The following is a 15658-nucleotide window of genomic DNA, read 5'->3' on the forward strand; positions in this document are numbered from 1 at the left end:
TACAAAAAATAGAAAAATTAGCCAGGCATGGCGGCGTGCACCTGTAGTCCCAGCTACTTGGGAGGCTGACGTGGGAGAATCATCTGGGCCCAGGAGTTTGAGGTTGCAGTGAGCTGTGATGATACCACTGCACTCTAGCCAGGGTGACAGAACAAGACCTTGTCTCTCCCTGCCCCCCCAAAAAAATCATTCAAAAATGAAAGTGATAAAAGACATTTCAAACAAGTAAAAACTGAGAGAATGATATATGTCTTAAATACACAGTGACCAGCAAAGGAATGACACTAAAATAAATATTAAGAAGGATACTCAAGTAGGAGGAAAATAATCCCAGAGAGAAACAGAGAAATGAAGGAAATAATGAAAAGCAATGGAAAGAGTAAATGTATGGGTAAATATAAATGACTGACTACACAAAACAATAACAATTTCATCTTGTGGGTTTAAAATATATGTAAAATCAGAATGAAGGACAATACTGACATAAAAGGTGAAGAGGTAAATGAGATAAAGTATTCTAAGACCCTACCATTATCAAGGAAATGGTAAATGAATCATTTTATTAGACTATAATAAGCTAAAGATGCATATTGTAATCTCTGTGTTCATTACTAAAACAATAGTACAAGAATATATAACAAGTTAATAGAGAGGATTAAGTAGAACTTTAAAAAATGTTTGGTTAATAAAAAGATGGCAAGAGCGGAGTGAAAAAGGAAAATTAACACGTGAACCAAATAGGAACCAGACAGTATTTGTAGTTATAGTAATTACATTAAGTTTAAATGGGCCAGAAACTCCAAAATACTAAGACTATGAGGTTAGATTGAGAAGTAAGAAACCAAAAAAGGACATGTTGATTACAAGAGACACATCCAAACTATGAGAACAAAAAAAATGAAAGAGGGTAGACAAAGATATAAGATGCAAAAACTAATCAAAAGACAGCTGGTGTAGTTAAATTAACATCAAATGAAGTAGAAACATCAGAAATAGAGATATTTTATAAGGTCATAAAAGACAAAGAAAAGCCTGAGACTTTTCCAGATTAAAGGAGACTAAAGAGACATGACACCTAAATGCAATATATAATTCTGAATTGGATCCTGGATTCAGGAAAAAAAAATTTTAAAACATAAAAGACATAAAAGTCAATCCACCAAGAAGATGGACAATAATTCGAAATCTGAATGTGCCCGGTTACCCAGCTTCAAGATATATAAAGCAAAATTGACAGAAATAAAAGGAAAAATAGACAAGTCCACAATCATAATAGGCTTGAACACACCTCTACCAATGCCTGACAGAATAAGCAGACCAATAACTGAGTAAGAATATAATTTCAGCAACACAACTAATAAACTTGGACTAACCGACATATATAGAACACCACAGTAAACAACAACAGAACATCAATCCTTTCAGAGTGCTGATGAAAGATTTAATTAAACTGAACATATGCTGCATGATAAAGCCTCTACATACTTCAAAGGTCTGAAAACATTCAGAGTATGTTCTCTGACCACAGTAGAATTAAGTTAAAACTCAATAAATGGGAAAGTATAAGATAAGCCTGTAACTTCTTGTAATATAGAAAGCATAGAAGTGCTTAAAAAAAAAAAAAATAGGACGACTTGTCAAAAGGACACAGGAGGGGGCTTCAAGGGACTGCCACTGGCCAAATCGGGGACAATTTAGGCATCAAAACAAATATAGTAATATATTTTAACCCACTGGATAAAAATAAGAATGATCTATTCCACAGTATAATAAGTAAATGAGAAAGAAAGGAAAGGTCTACCTTGGAGTGACAACTAATAAATGTAGAAGTAGTGATGCAGTTAGAAAATCAATACTTTGCAATCATGGTCTGAAAGCTTTATTATCAGTCAATAATTACCAACTAATATTAAATTACAGTGATCTTACTGTCTTAAAGGACTTCAAAATTACTTTTATTCCCATCTTTAAAAGTTACAAAAATTAACAAGTATTTAAAATAGTAAAAGAAATGTAGCTACATTAAAAAAATATATACTTAAATACACAGTGACCTGCTCTAAAACAAGAAGTGAACTCTATAATAAAATTTTCATTTTTCCTTAAAGCAGATATAAAACTTTTACCTGGGCACAACAAATAAAAGCAATCGAAAGTGTCAGTAAGAAGACCGAAGACACAACCACATCAACGGAACGCTGTGGACCCCGTCTCTGTGGAGTGAGACACACGTGTTAAAGTTTTAGTTTATGTCAGAGACAGCAACAGCCCTCACATCATTAACATTTTGAATTTCACTACATTAGTGTGAAAACGACATTTATAACAAGTTTTTGACATAGGATTTTAACATATTTTGGACATCATCAACTTTATTGAAATCCGTACCTTTCCAAATTAAGGGGTGACGGATTCATTGACATATTTTCAGCTGAAATATTTCCCAAAAAGTAAAAAAAGATGCACTATTTATCACTCCATCCTAGGAAATTTAAATTTTCCCTAAGCCCTTACTTATCCCCACCTGCTTTGCAGACAGATGACGTCCAACTTGATGTCCAGCAAGTCTGTCCCTCACTGCTATAATGTCTCATAACCAGAACTACACTGCCTAACTGCTGCCAGAAACTTCAGTGAGCATATTCTTGCATATGCTCTGTTGTTAATCAAATAAAACTCACCTTTAGATAGGAACGAAGTGATAACCATATTTTAATATTCTCCACCTTTTTAAGTCTGAAATGAGGTATTTCATATTTCCTAGCTTTCCTGGCTGAAGTAATATGGCTGAAGAGTTTTGCAAATAAAAATCTCTAGAAGAAGTTTAAAAAAAAATCACAAAGTGAAACGCACATATGTCTCTGTGTATGTATTCATATAATTGTCAACAATATTCCCAGCATATAAAAAATGTTTAAAAGAATGAAATTCTAATCAGTAATCATTTAGAAGGGCAGGGAAAAGATTTCATTAATAGTTCATTCCCCTGTTGCTTCCAAAGCACATTACATAGTAATGTATTTCTTCACAAAATGGTACACTCTTGACATCTGCAAGGAATATCCTTTGGAGATCCCCAAAGAATGCTTGGAGTTTATGAATCTCCAACTTCACAACTCAAATGTTTACACCTGACTCTGGCTTACTTTCAAATTATATTTCCCTTCGAAATCACATTTCCTGTGCATATCATCAATATATTAAGTCTTCAATCCATAACTCATCAAATTTCAATGAATTTATTTCTCTAAAACATTTTCACAAAAACATTATCACTTTGAGAATTACTACCTATGCCACAGATAAAAAACAACAAAGTCACATACTCACATGGAGTTTAGCAAAATTTCAGATTACAACATGTCATTTGTAAATAGTCAATAACACAGACATTAAAATTCGCAAATACTAGATGTCCACTTACCAGTCTTTCATTGCCCACATTAACTTTTGGAAAGAGACCAAATCAAAAGAACAAAAACTCAATGGAATATCATATACAAAAACAGAGGTAAAAAATTTTACTTATTTCTCCACTGACCTGTTTATATGTTCTCTCTGCCACACACATCATGAAAAAAAACATCCAAGTAAGACACAATCTTTCAAAAAAATTAATTATAGACAAAATTATAATAGGTGTAACAGGTGGTGCCCCACAAAAGAGAGTCAAGATCTCCTCAGCTGAAATGGACTTTAGTTGGTCAAGGCTCTTCTCACAGAAAAGGCGATGTAAAAAAGGAAAAAATGCTAATCCCACGGTGACAACATTTCCCAGCATCTGATAACCTACTCCTTGCTGATACGCATTAACCTGGGAATCGAGTTAAAATTTCCATCATTATTGCATAGCTAAATGGAGTTACGAAGCAGTATTTATCAAATACTATTTAGAGTATTAAAAACACATTTCAAAAGTACAAATATAAATGACACAGATTTATGACTGTTAGATCTTATTAAAAACTAGGCTTAAATGAGAGAGAGAATATTTGCAGGGCACATCTGAACAACTGATGTTGTTCATCTCATCCTAACAGAGAACATGTATAATAAAAAAATATACTACCAAGACTCTGACTACAAAATTAAATATATATATATATATTTGTATTTCAAAAGCAGTCATATTGTTTTAATCATTAAGTAGATTCTTACAAAATAGCTCCCGACCACTAAGTATATTTTTTTGAAAAACCTGAATACTTATTCGATCTTACCCTGCTCATGATGATGCCACTTATTTCCAACACAGACATATCCATCTTTTTGCACTCATTACCTTCCCAGATTATTGCACTGACTCGATCAGAGGCAGGACTTGAGTTCTGAAGCCAGAATAAATGGTTCTGAAGAGAAAAATATAAAACTATTTATATCCACTCTTCCTTACCTCATTAGTTTCTTTCCCTTTGTCTAGCTCGCAGGCCACATTCACCAATGTTCAATCTCATCAGTCTACTCTCTCTCTCCCAAAGCTCATCACTCCAATGAACTACGTCTATGATGCTGATTTACAGTCCTTTTTACTTTTCTAAGCCATTTTCTTACCTGGAGAGAGGCTAAATGTCTTCCATAATGAGAAGAGAAAGGATTCCATGATCTCCAAGGTTGTTTCCCTCTCTCAAGGCATGGAAGTGATGATAAACTTAGTGTATTCACAGGATCTTAAGGAAGAAAATATTTCCAGAGCAACGAGACTATACTGGGAGAATCAGGAAGTAAAATAGGAGAGGTGCTAAAAGGCCTTATATATCACATGAGTGACAAGAGTTAAGCCTGTCTCTGGTCTAACCAGGACACAGAAAAGTAGTGAGATTTAGAAAAGCTCAAGCTCAAGAGAGTCACAATGAAAACATCTCCCTAACCCCTCTGCTATATTATGTCTTATTTTTCAAGTACCAGCTGAAGACCGATTTTACTTAGAATAGTCCACTTGGACAGCCACAGCTTCACTAATTTTGCCCTTCTCTGAAATTAAAAACCTATATAGTCTGTATCAGACAAATTAGCATCTTATTATATGGTGCTTTTATAGTGTCCTCTACTTATTTCCTATATAATCATCTTGTCCCCAAACTAAGTTTCTAGCAAGGAACCACATGGTATATTTCTTCTCTTTCTCCTACAATGCTTAGTATAATGACAATGAGCATTTATTGATTTTATTAATTGATTCATTAATTTATCCAACAAATATTTATTAAGCACCTACTATGTATCATGCACTGTAGATAAAATGGAAAACAAGATGGGCTTCCTTGCTATCAAGGAGCTTACAGACTTCTTAAGGAGACATAATTAAATAGAGTTACTACATGGCATGGTAAGGAAAGGAAAGAGTGCTTTAGAAGTATATAGGAATGGCTTCCTGAAGGAAGTATCACTCAAGCCAAGATCTGCCTGAAAAATAAAAAAGAGTGAGCCAAAGGAATTGGTATTAGAGAAAAGCATGTCCCAGGCAAAGAAACCAGCATGTGTAAAGGCCCAGAAGCACATAGGGGCTGGTACATATCAGAAACTGGAAGAAGTTCAGTTGGGCTGAAGTATACAATGTCAAGAGCAGGGAGGGAATGGTCAGAGATGAGACTGTATTAGGGCAAATAAAAGAAGAGAAGCACATAATCCAGAAGGAAGAACAAAGGAGTTTAAAGGGAGTGACTGTATTATCACGTTTATATTTTAGAAGTGTCACTCTGGCTGTAGTGAGGAAAATGAAAGGAATGGAGGCAAGCCTAGAGAAGCTGATGAAATGATCCAGATGAGAGATGACGACAGCCTGCACCAAGCAGGGTAGACACAAATGGACAAATGCAGATATTTAGACAGGTGAATCAAGAGAACATGATGAGAGAAATGATGGAGAGAGTGGGGTCAAGAATGACTCCAAGGTTTCTGCCTTGGGTGGTTACTGGTGGTATTCAGAAATATGGGAATAAAAGAAGAGGAACAGGTTAGGCAGGGGGAATTGGGAAATGAATTCCAACTGACATGGTGAGTTGACCACACCCAGTTATTCTTATGTATGTCTTAAAATTATACTGCAAATCCCAGAAGTACTAAGGAGGTCATAACTACTGAGGGCTAATGTATTAATAATTTAGATGACTATTCAGGCTGAATGTAAAGAATATTTAGACTCAAATTTTTACAGCAAAATTGGAGAAAATAGCATAAAACTTTAATGAGAAAATGTAAATTGTTTCCGGTTAGTTTTTTAAAAATTGTATACATTTAATAAAGTGGATTTTTTACATGAAAATATGTAACTTAAATCAATGGTATCTTAGAATTAGGAAATTCAATAATTAAACAAACATATATCCATCATCCACTATTTGCAGTCCATTATGTGGAAATATTTAGCCTAAAGAACAAAAACTAAAAAGGATTGTGATCATTGTCATTAAACATCTGAAAGGCTGATATGAGAACCATTTCTTATCATTCAATCTATCCAACAGTGGAACAAGCTGTCTCAGGAAATAACAAGCACTCCAGCTCCCAAAGTATTCAAGCAGAAGCCAACTGTCCATCTGATGGAGATATTAATAATACTGCTAACGTTCATTGGCTGACTCTTGCTACACACTTTATATTATCTCATTAGCTTTTCCACATTATTCCTAAGAAACAGGAACTATTATTACCAGGTGACAGATGGTAAAAAAATTTCTACAGATACAGAATGAATCCAGTTAAAAGATCTGATACCTATCTAAGAGATATCTGATTTTATGATATCAATATAAAACCTGAAATTAAAAACATCACTTGATTTATGCATTAGAGAAGTAAGCAAAGCCATTTCCCAGTAATTCATATACAATACTCTGATGTTTATGAAGATATACGGCAGACACACCAAACGAACAACCTTGCTAATGTAAAATGAACATTAAGGATCATTCTTAGGAAATTAATGAAGAAAAGTGATATGAAGAAAAATCTAGGTTAGGGTAACTCTAGATTACTAATCCCTGAGTTCTAATCCTAACATCTTCAGCTATAAACTGTGCTCAATTTCGTCACGTCTAAATTGGGGATAACAACATTATCTACTTTATAGGAGTATTGTAAAGTTAAATGAGATAATACAGTGCCTGACACATGGTGAGTACGTGGTAAATGTTAGCAATTATTATCATGTGTTCACAGACCTGTTGAAAAACATCCTCTTTGGGGTCGCGTTTGGTCCCTGAGTGAAGGGTATTCACAGGGGCCCCCTCACTGTCACTGGTGACAGATGACCGGCACTCTGGGCCATGCAGCAGGTCATCCCATAACATATCCTCAGTCTCTGAGTCATGGCGGGTGCTTTCTGAGTCTCTTCTTGACATGTTGATGCTTCGAGAGCCACCACTCACACCAGATCTAGAGCCCTTTAAAGGAAACAAAACAAAAAAAAATTTTTATTCATCTTTAAAAAGCATTATATATCTGAAATAAAATTAGAAGAAGTTATCTATGGCAATGGTTGGCAACCTTCATAAGTCTATCACCATGTATTCATTTGTTCACAAGCCTTCACATAATAATACATTTTAATATTTAAATGTTAAACTCTGATGTCTCTAGCAAAGAGGATTTTCAAAGGACTCCCTCTAAGAAGTTATTGTCAAGACATGGGATTGTCAACTAAGGTGTTCTAGGCGGGAATGACTCCTGTAAGCACACCCAGATGAGCTACTCAATTGACTTGGCTGAACCTTTTGACATACACAAAGTGTCCCCAACTTTAAATATTGTGAGACTGTCTGGATTGGATGAATCAATATTGTTAAAATGATCATACTGTCCAAAGCAATCTGTAGAATCAATGCAAATTCTATCAAAATACCAATGTAATTTTTCACAGAATTAGAAAAAATTACCCTAAAATTCATATGGAACCAAAAAATAGCCCAAATAGCCATAGCAATGCTAAGCAAAAAGAATAAAGCCAGAGGCATCACATCACCTAACTTCAAATTATACTACAAGCCTATAGTAACTAAACCAGCATGTTACTGGTATCAAAATAGACAAAATAGACACATAGATCAATGGAACAGAATAGAGAACCCAGAAATAAAGCAATATACTACAACCAACTGATCTTCAACAAAGCAGACAAAAACATACACTGGGGAAAGGCCACCCTATTCAATAAATAGTGCCAGGAAAACTGGATAGTCATATGCAGAAAAATGAAACTGGATCCCTCTCTCTCACTACATACAAAAATTAACTCAAGATGGATTAAAGACTTAAATGTAAGACCTGAAACAACAAACATTCTAGAAGAAAACCTAGGAAAAATTCTTTTGGACACTGGCCTAAGCAAAGAATTTATGACTAAGACCCCAAAAGCAAATGTAATAAAAACAAAAATAAACAAATGGGGCTGGGCACAGTGGCTCACATTTGTAATCCCAGCACTTGGGGAGGCTGAGGCAGGAGGATTACTTGAGCCCAGGAGTTCAAGATAAGCCTGGGAAACATAGTGAGATGCCCCTCTACAAAAAATTTTTAAAAATTAGCCAGATGTAGTGGCAGATGCCTGTAGTCCCAGCTACTCAGAAGGCTGAGGCAGGAGGATCGCTTAGCCCAGGAGTTGGAGGTTACAATGAGCTATGATCGCACTACTGCACCCTAGCCTGGGGTGACAGAGTGAGACTCTGTCTCTAAAATAAACAAACAAATAAATGGGATTTAATTAAACTAAAACGCTTCTGTATCACAAAAGATAATCAACAGAGTAAATATACAACCTACAGAATGAGAGGCAAATATTCATTAACTATGCATCTGACAGATGAATAATACCCAAAATCTGCAAGGAACTCAAACAACTCAACAAGAAAAAAAATCATGGAACACTACTCGACTACAAAAAACAATAAACTAGCACCTCCTATATTATCCTGGATAGAGCTTGAGCCCATCCTTCGAAGTGAGGTATCACAAGAATGGAAAAACAAGCACCTCATGTACTCGTCATCAAATTGGTATTAACTGATCAACACTAAGGTGTTCACATGGTAGTAATATTCACTGGGTACCAGTCAGGTCGCAGGGGGGCTGGGTGTGGATAAACTCACAACTGATGGATGAGGAACACACTGTATGGGGGAAGGGCATGCTTGTAGCCCTAGCTTAGGCGATGCAAAGGCATTATACGTAACCAAACTGTTTGTATCCCCATAATATTCTGAAATAAAATCAAATAACACCATTAAAAAGTAGGTAAAGGACCTGAACAGTTTTCAAAAGAAGACATACAAATGGCTAACACACATCTGAAAAAAATGTTCAACATCACTATTCATCAGAGAAATGCAAATTAAAACCACAATGAAACACCAACTCTAGTCAGAATGGCCATTATTAAAGTCAAAAAACAATAGGCAAGGATGCAGAAAAAAGGGAATGCTTATACACCATTGGTAGGAATGTAAATTAGTATAACCTCTATGGAAAACAGTATGGAGATTTTTCAAAGAACTAAAAATATATCTACCATTCAACCCAGCAATCCCACTACCAGGTATTTACCCAAAGGAAAAGAAATCATTACATCAAAAAGATACTTGCACTTGTACATTTATTGCAGTACTGTTTACAATAGCAAAGATACGGAATCAGCCAAAGTATCCATTAACTGACGACTGGATAGAGAAAATGTGGTATATATATGTACCATGAAGTACTACTCAGTCATAAAAAAGAATGAAATAATGTCCTTTGCAGCAATTTGGATGAAACTGGAGGCCATTATCCTAAGTGAAGTAACTCAGGAACAGAACAAAATATTGCACGTTCTTACTTTTAAGTGGAAGATACACAAGGGGTACACATTAAACACTGCAGACTCCAAAAGGTGGGAAGGTGGGAGGGGAATGAGGGAGGAAAAATTACCTATTGGGTACAACATACACTATTTGGGTGATTGGTACACTAAAAGCCCAGAGTTTACCACTACACAATATATCCATGTAACAACACTACTTGTACCCCCAAATCTGTATACTTTTTAAAAAAACTAAATAAATGGCAAATGTAACTAACTAAATAGCTAAATAAATAAATACTGTAAGCTTCACTTTAGACATAGTCATGTCCAGGGACTCAGCCCCACGTGTTAAAGGATAATTAGGCAAAGAAAAGGACAGACAACGCCGCTCTCCTGCAATACAAACATAAACATGAAGTTATTCTATAATTGCCTTGTCAATCGAAAAAAAACAAAAACCATACCGCCATCTACTCTGCTCACCTGTGAACTGTGATATTCCAAATGATACAAAATGTCCATTAGCTTTCAGGGTGAGATTTAATATCCCCATCCTTCAAAGGTCCTTTCTCAAAAATCTGTCTTTATCAGTGTCAATCCAATTTATGATGCTTAAGAATAAATCCCCACATTCCAAATGAATGTTAAGTAACTTTCTCATCGCTTAGGGATTAAGTAACCTCTTTCTGAGCATCACCTATGGCTTTTAAGAGTAGAGTCAAAATGAAAAACAATTCATTCTCTGAGTAGTCATTAAAAACTTCCAGATAAGTAGATGGATAATTAGAGGCAGGTGAAGGGCAGGCAAATATAAACACTACTTTAGAGCAACCAGTAAAAAAAATAGATGGATAAAGTTATTATACTCAAAAATACACCATGAACAATGATCTCTCAAAAGGATACTTTACCTGGCTGAAGACTGCTGATTCAAATTCTGATTCGGCCAGACTATCTGAATCCCGTACAATATGACACCACTTTGTAGTGGTTTTCTTTACCTGCCAAAAATCAAACCAAACAATAGAAAAACAAATTAAATATTTTGTTACTATTCAATAATTTAGTGCTATGCTTTTATAAACTCAAATAAAAATTACCTGAGAGTTTAGGTGCCTTGAAAGTATTGATTTTCTATTCTTAACTTCACAACCATTGTCACTTGAGGCCCCTTCCACACTCCTACGCAGTAATATCATCTGTGTCCGTGCTTCCCCATCTTCCTCGCTTGACAGATCATCTGAAATCCCATTACCCAAATGCCTAAAAGCCTCCTACAAAGAGAACGCAATACCTTCACAGAGGACAACCCCAAATACTCTAACAAGCTACATGTAAAAGCAAAACATCGTGTAAAAATTACCAAGCAGTAAACTAAACAAAAACTGAACAAACCTGTGTATTATTTGATCTCAATAAAGAAAAATATTAATTTTAAATGGTCTAAATGATGACATAGTATTATTTAGTAGTTAAAAACCAAGACTCAGGTCAAACTCTAAGCCTGAATCACAGCTCTTTTACTTATACTAGCTATGCATAATAAACTTGGGCAATTTACTAAATCTCTCTGGGGCTCAGTTTCCTCATCTGAAAAGTCATGATAATAAAAATACCTATCTCATAGGGTTGTTGAAAAAAATGAAATTAGTATTATATATGTAAAGCACTTAGAATGATGCCTGGTTATAGTAATGGCTCAATAAATATTAGACTAAATGCCACAGTCTAACAAATAAGAAACCACTTCAAGACAATGAAGTAAAAGTATATAGGCCGGGCGCAGTGGATCATGCCTGTAATCCTAGCACTCCGGGAGGCCGAGGCGGAAGGATTGTTTGAGCTCAGGAGTTCGAGACCAGCCTGAGCAAGAGCGAGACCCCATCTTTACTAAAAATAGAAAGAAATTAATCGGACAACTAAAACCATATAGAAAAAATTAGCCGGGCATGGTGGCACATGCCTCTAGTCCCAGCTACTTGGGAGGCTGAGGCAGTAGGATCACTTGAGCCCACGAGTTTGAGGTTGCTGTGAGCTGACGCCATGGCACTCTAGCCGGGGCAACAGAGTGACACTCTGTGTCACAAAAAAAAAAAAAAAAAAGTATATAGTTAGTTTTAGACATAGAGCAGACCATCTCTACCTACCTAGAAAATAGTAGCCCAAGCCCTTACTATATTAACATTGTTTCTCTGGAACATGACACAGTAGCCTCTATACCGATCTCTTTATTAAATCTATGAGTCTACTGCTAAGGCTGGATTAGTAGTAGCAAAATCAATAACAAGTTCTAGCCCTAGAAATCTTAACACTAACTTCTAGTCTTCATGTGATATTTTCTTTTCACATCCTGTGGTTTTACTCATTTGTTTTAGGACAAATTTACAAACCTACTAGTATCTATTTTGTCTTGCTAGAAGGGGCTAACAACAGGGAAATTTTACATGGGAAAGAAAATATTTTGTTATGCTTATACCCATCTAAATCTTACCCTACGGCACTTTTCTCCATCTGAAAATTTTGCTTTCTCTCTTGTTTGCCACATTCTCATCTCTGGCCGACATTGTTTCTTCTTAATGATAGGATGGAGACAACTTGCATCATTGTCAGTTTCAGTCCCTTTGTTAGATATTAGTTTTACTCTTTTAATCCTATTTTTAAGAAAGGAAAAATAATTACTAACTAGTTCTCTGAAAATAACATCTTTCATGAAATCATTTTCTTCTGAGGAATATGATATATTAGTCTAGAAATCAGGAAAATTCAGGAACCCTACTTTTCAGGCTTTCAGCTTCCTATGTGTGTAGAATGACAGAGTGTTCACTCACAGATAATCACAGAGAATGTAAATCTATTCTTCAAAGACTCATGTCAATTAACTGAGAGAGCTCGTACTTTTCAGTTTTGCAAAAAGGTAGGTTCAGAGTCCTCTCCCCTTATCCTCTCAAACACAATACCAACTCCTACCTCATATAATTTCACAGAATATCTTCCTCTCTTCTGTCTATCTATGAAAATACTACCCAGCCTTCAAAGCCAGTAACTCTCAACTCCTTCGTAACTCCTGCTGACCACTTTTCCCCAAAGTAATTACTCCATCTGCTAAGCTACATGGCACTTAGTGAGCTTGTAACCACTCATAATATCTTTACACTGTTGTGACTGTACTACATCTGCTACTCTTTTCTTCCTAACTAGACAGTAAAATCATTGAGAACAGGGATGCACAGTGCCCAGCACAATATTAAACATAAAGAACCCAAACACTTCAACTACAGGGTTAAACTTAACTTTAAAAAAATATGTGAACATACTTCCTTTTCAAAAAAGTAACTACAAAGAAACTTCAAGTCACAATCATTAATAAATGACAAAATATTTTTTGAGTCATACACTAGTGCTGTCATACTGGCAAAATTATGAATGAGGTAAAATTTGTCTTTATTTCCCTTTCTGTTCTATGGCCCATCAACACCAGGCTCCTGTGTAGCATCCTCCTAGAACCCTTAAAAATCACACCACAGTGATAGCATGCCTACACTACTTACTCCTACAACCTGATCATACTACATACTCCGTAAACACTAACGTGAATACAAAATCAAGCAAAAATTGCAATGTTAAGACACCCACCTGTTGCCAAAGAGTGTCTCCCAAAAACCACCAATAATGGGTGCAGATTCCAAAGTCTCTATTCCTCTGACTTTATCAGAGGAGTTATTTCCATTTTCTCGGTTCCCGTCACCATTTATAGTTTTTCGTAATTTTCTACAAAAAATTTAATAACTTCAGATTATTCAAGAACTTTTCTATTTATCCCCAAAATATCCCTACAGAAAATTATACTGACAAATTTCTATCTAAAATCAACTAGAGTTAACTTCATATACTGAAGATAAATTATGCAAGAACATTTCTGATTTAAGGGCAAAAACAGATTCCAAACCAAAGTCCTATACTATCATTTTGTTCCATCATTAAAGAAATAGAACTGCTATCCAAAAACATTACTAGAAGGAAGATTTTCACTTTTATGATCAAGAGTCTTTTCAGGCACAGTCAACACCACTAGCAGAAGGAGCAATTTCTTTAAGCATAGACATCAGGAATCTACCCCTTTCACACAATTTTAGTAGAATAACAAAAAATAATAGCAACTGGTCACTTTTATTGATATCCTCTGCAATTAAAAGATATATCTTACAGACACCAATGAGACACAGCACTTGATTTTCTTAGAAAACATTATATCAATTTAATTGAATTTATAAGAAATCTGTTTTTAAAAGTTTTGAAAATAACATTTAAAAAAAGAATATGTTGAAATTCATTGCACCAAATGAAAAATTCTTATTTAGTAATTGCTTATGAGAGCAAAAAATCTAGAGATAATCTGAGAAAAGATAATGTAACTTTTGGAAGATAATGCTGTGTATACTTAAGAAATCTTCAACAGTTCAAAATTCACATATACCACATAATCAATAAAAACATGACATGAATTCAATTACGTAAAAAAGTCAAAATCAATCTTTGTTAAAAGTTTAGACCACATAGAAATCAACTCTTATTATACGCCTTTGAAAAAAGGTAAAATTTTGGTCCCACTAACCCAACGTACCAAGATCCTTGTTTACAGTTAATTTTCACCAAATTTTGATTAAGACTGAATTTCAAAGAAAATTGGATAGCCACGTGTAGAAGACTGAAACAAGATCTGCACCCTCTCACCACTCACAAAAATCAACTCACAATCAATAACAGACTTAAACCCAAGGCATGAAACCATAAGAATTCTAGAAGAAAATGTTGGAGAAACTCTTATAGACATTGACCTAGGCAAAGAATTTATGAAGAAGACCCCAAAAGCAATCATAGCGACAACAAAATAAATGGGACCTGATCAAATTAAAAAGCTTCTGCACAGCCAAGGAATCAACAGAGTGAATAGAAAACCTACAGATTGGGAGAAAATATTTGCATGCTATACATCTGATAAAGGGCTGATAACCAGAATGTATAAAGAAACCAAATCAGCAAGAAAAAAAATCAAACAATCCCATTAAAAAGTGGGCAAAAGACATGAACAGAAATGTTTCAAAAGAAGATAGACTAGTAGCCAACAAATACATGAAAAAATGGTCAACATCTCTAATCATCAAGGAAATGCAAATCAAAACCACAATGAGATATCATTTAACTCCAGTGAGAATGGCTTTCATCAAAAAGTCCCAAAATGACAAATGCTGGTGTGGACGTGGAGAGATAGGAACACTCATACACTGCTGGTGGGACTGCAAACTAGTGCAACCTCTGTGGAAAGCAATACGGAGATACCTCAAAGAACTAAAAGCAGACCTACCAATTTGATCCGGCAATCCCACTACTGGGTATTTACCCAAAGGAAAAAAAGACATTCTATAAAAAAGACACCTGCACTCTAATGTTTATAGCAGCACAATTCACAATTAAAAAGAAGTGGAAACAATCTAAGTGCCCATCAATACATGAGTGGATTAAGAAAATGTGGTATACATATACCATGAAGTACTACTCAGCCATAAAAAAAATGGTGAACTAATACCTCTTCTATTAACCTGGATGGAACTGGAGACCATTCTTCTAAGCGAAGTATCACAACAATGGAAAAACAAACACCACATGTGCTCCCCATTAAATTGTAACTAATCGATCAACACTTATGTACACATATGGAAATAACATTCATCGGAAATCCAGCAGGTGGGAGGGAAGAGGAGAGGATGGGTAAATTCACACCTAAAGGGTACAAGGCACACTATCTGGGTGATGGACACACTTATAACTTTGACTCAAACAGTACTAAAGCAATTTATGTAACCAAAACATTTGTACCCCCATAAT

General features: G+C 35.2%; 1 protein-coding gene across 1 annotated transcript in view; it reads right to left on the reverse strand.

Annotated features, from left to right (window-relative positions):
- PHTF1 (putative homeodomain transcription factor 1) overlaps positions 1 to 15658 on the reverse strand; it is a 72973-nt gene that overhangs the window by 5464 nt on the left and 51851 nt on the right. The window contains exons 7-15 of the mRNA XM_012644584.1: positions 13409 to 13543; positions 12267 to 12426; positions 10876 to 11049; positions 10687 to 10776; positions 7161 to 7382; positions 4221 to 4349; positions 3542 to 3814; positions 2682 to 2813; positions 2127 to 2213 (exon numbers count right to left, since the gene is read on the reverse strand). Coding sequence (XP_012500038.1) covers positions 2127 to 2213; positions 2682 to 2813; positions 3542 to 3814; positions 4221 to 4349; positions 7161 to 7382; positions 10687 to 10776; positions 10876 to 11049; positions 12267 to 12426; positions 13409 to 13543 — 1402 coding nt within the window. The remainder of the gene's footprint in view (positions 1 to 2126; positions 2214 to 2681; positions 2814 to 3541; positions 3815 to 4220; positions 4350 to 7160; positions 7383 to 10686; positions 10777 to 10875; positions 11050 to 12266; positions 12427 to 13408; positions 13544 to 15658) is intronic.

The sequence above is a fragment of the Propithecus coquereli genome, unplaced genomic scaffold (genome assembly GCF_000956105.1).
Source record: "Propithecus coquereli isolate 6110/MARCELLA unplaced genomic scaffold, Pcoq_1.0 Scaffold215, whole genome shotgun sequence".
Taxonomy (NCBI): domain Eukaryota; kingdom Metazoa; phylum Chordata; class Mammalia; order Primates; family Indriidae; genus Propithecus; species Propithecus coquereli.